The sequence below is a fragment of the Propithecus coquereli genome, unplaced genomic scaffold (genome assembly GCF_000956105.1).
Source record: "Propithecus coquereli isolate 6110/MARCELLA unplaced genomic scaffold, Pcoq_1.0 Scaffold170, whole genome shotgun sequence".
Classification (NCBI taxonomy): Eukaryota; Metazoa; Chordata; class Mammalia; order Primates; family Indriidae; genus Propithecus; species Propithecus coquereli.
The window spans coordinates 3886345-3887748 of NW_012141636.1; the positions used below are offsets into that span (position 1 = coordinate 3886345).

At 47.7% G+C, this 1404-nt stretch overlaps 1 protein-coding gene across 3 annotated transcripts; it reads left to right on the forward strand.

Annotated features, from left to right (window-relative positions):
- Positions 1-882: 882 nt before the first annotated feature.
- LOC105808230 (protein tyrosine phosphatase type IVA 1-like) lies at positions 883-1404 on the forward strand. Of its 3 annotated transcripts, none has more exons than XM_012641793.1 (2): positions 892-1218; positions 1276-1404. In XM_012641793.1, the coding sequence occupies exons 1-2, from the start codon at positions 892-894 to the stop codon at positions 1402-1404; spliced, it is 456 nt and encodes a 151-aa protein (XP_012497247.1). The 3 variants fall into 3 exon arrangements, with proteins under 3 accessions (XP_012497246.1, XP_012497247.1, XP_012497248.1); XM_012641794.1 differs by having other exon boundaries at positions 892-1005; positions 1075-1404; XM_012641792.1 differs by having other exon boundaries at positions 883-1404.

Below are 1404 nucleotides of genomic sequence, written 5' to 3' on the forward strand. Positions count from 1 at the left end.
TCTACCTCCATGTTTCTCTCCAGCCTCTTTCAGTCTCTGTGCCGCACCACCTCCGCGTCCGCCCTTCCTGGGTGGAGGCAAAGATGCTCAGGCCGCAAAGGCTCACGCAGTTTGCGGCGGGCATCGCGATGCCGGCGGGAGGCGGGGCCGACGGGCCTCATGCTCTCGCTCATTGGCTCTTGGTGTGCCCAGCCACGATTGGTGGGGAGTTCGCACGTGGCGCCTGCTGCGAAATAAAGGGCTTGTGACACAAGGGTGCCTGGCGCACGCGTATTGGCTCCCTCGAGGCGCTCTTGGGAGAACCTCTGGTCCTCAACAGAGGTAGGTATCTCGCCGTCGCCACCGCCGCCTCCCTGCGACGACCACTGCCGCTCCAGCTCTCCAGCTGTCCCCGCCTCTGGCGTCTGATTAGGCCACAGTCTTTCATGAGTAAACATACTCCTTTCTGTGGTGTTCTTGGTCACGCATTTATGGAGTTTCTGAAGGGCCCTGCAGATTACTGCCAGGCACAGCACGACCTTTATGAGGAGAAGAGAACTGTGGAAAGCCATAACTACTCCACTTAGAAGCCCGCATAAGAGCGGGTAACCTGGACACAGAAGTGTTGAATTGAAATCATCAGAGCATTTCACAGGAGTTCTGACCTGGATGGGATAAACCTGCATGCACTTCCTTTCCATTGACTTAGGATAGTCAATTGAAGAACTGCTGCTGCTTAGGAGGTTCATTTCATTTCCTGTCACTCCCAACTTCATATTCAAAGCTCTGAGAATTTCAAGTGGAGTATACTGGAGTAGACTTCAGTTTCTTGACATCAGTTCTGTATTCACAAATTTTTAATTTTTTCCTTAACTATATATATATATTTTTAAATAAATTAACATGGCTCCAATGAACCATCCAGCTCCTGTGGAAGTCACATACAGGAACATGAGATTTCTTATTACACACAACCCAACCAGTGCGACCTTAAACAGATTTATAGAAGAACTTAAGAAATACGGAGTTACCACAGTAGTGAGAGTATGTGAAGCAACTTATGATCCTGCTCTTGTGGAGAAAGAAGGCATCCAGGTTCTGGATTGGCCCTTTGATGATGGTTCATCACCATCCAATGAGATTGGGGATGACTGGTTAAGTCTTGTAAACATCAAGTTTCGCGAAGAACCTGGCTGTTGTATTGCTGTTCACTGTGTTGCAGGTCTTGGGAGAACTCCAGTGCTTGTTGCCCTAGAATTAATTGAAAGTGGAATGAAAAATGAAGATGCAGTACAGTTTATAAGACGAAAGTGGCATGGGGCTTTTAACAGCAAGCAACTTTTGTATTTGCAGAAATATCATTCAAAACTGTGGCTGTGCTTCAAAGACTCTAGTGGTCACAGAAACAACTGTTGCATTCAATAA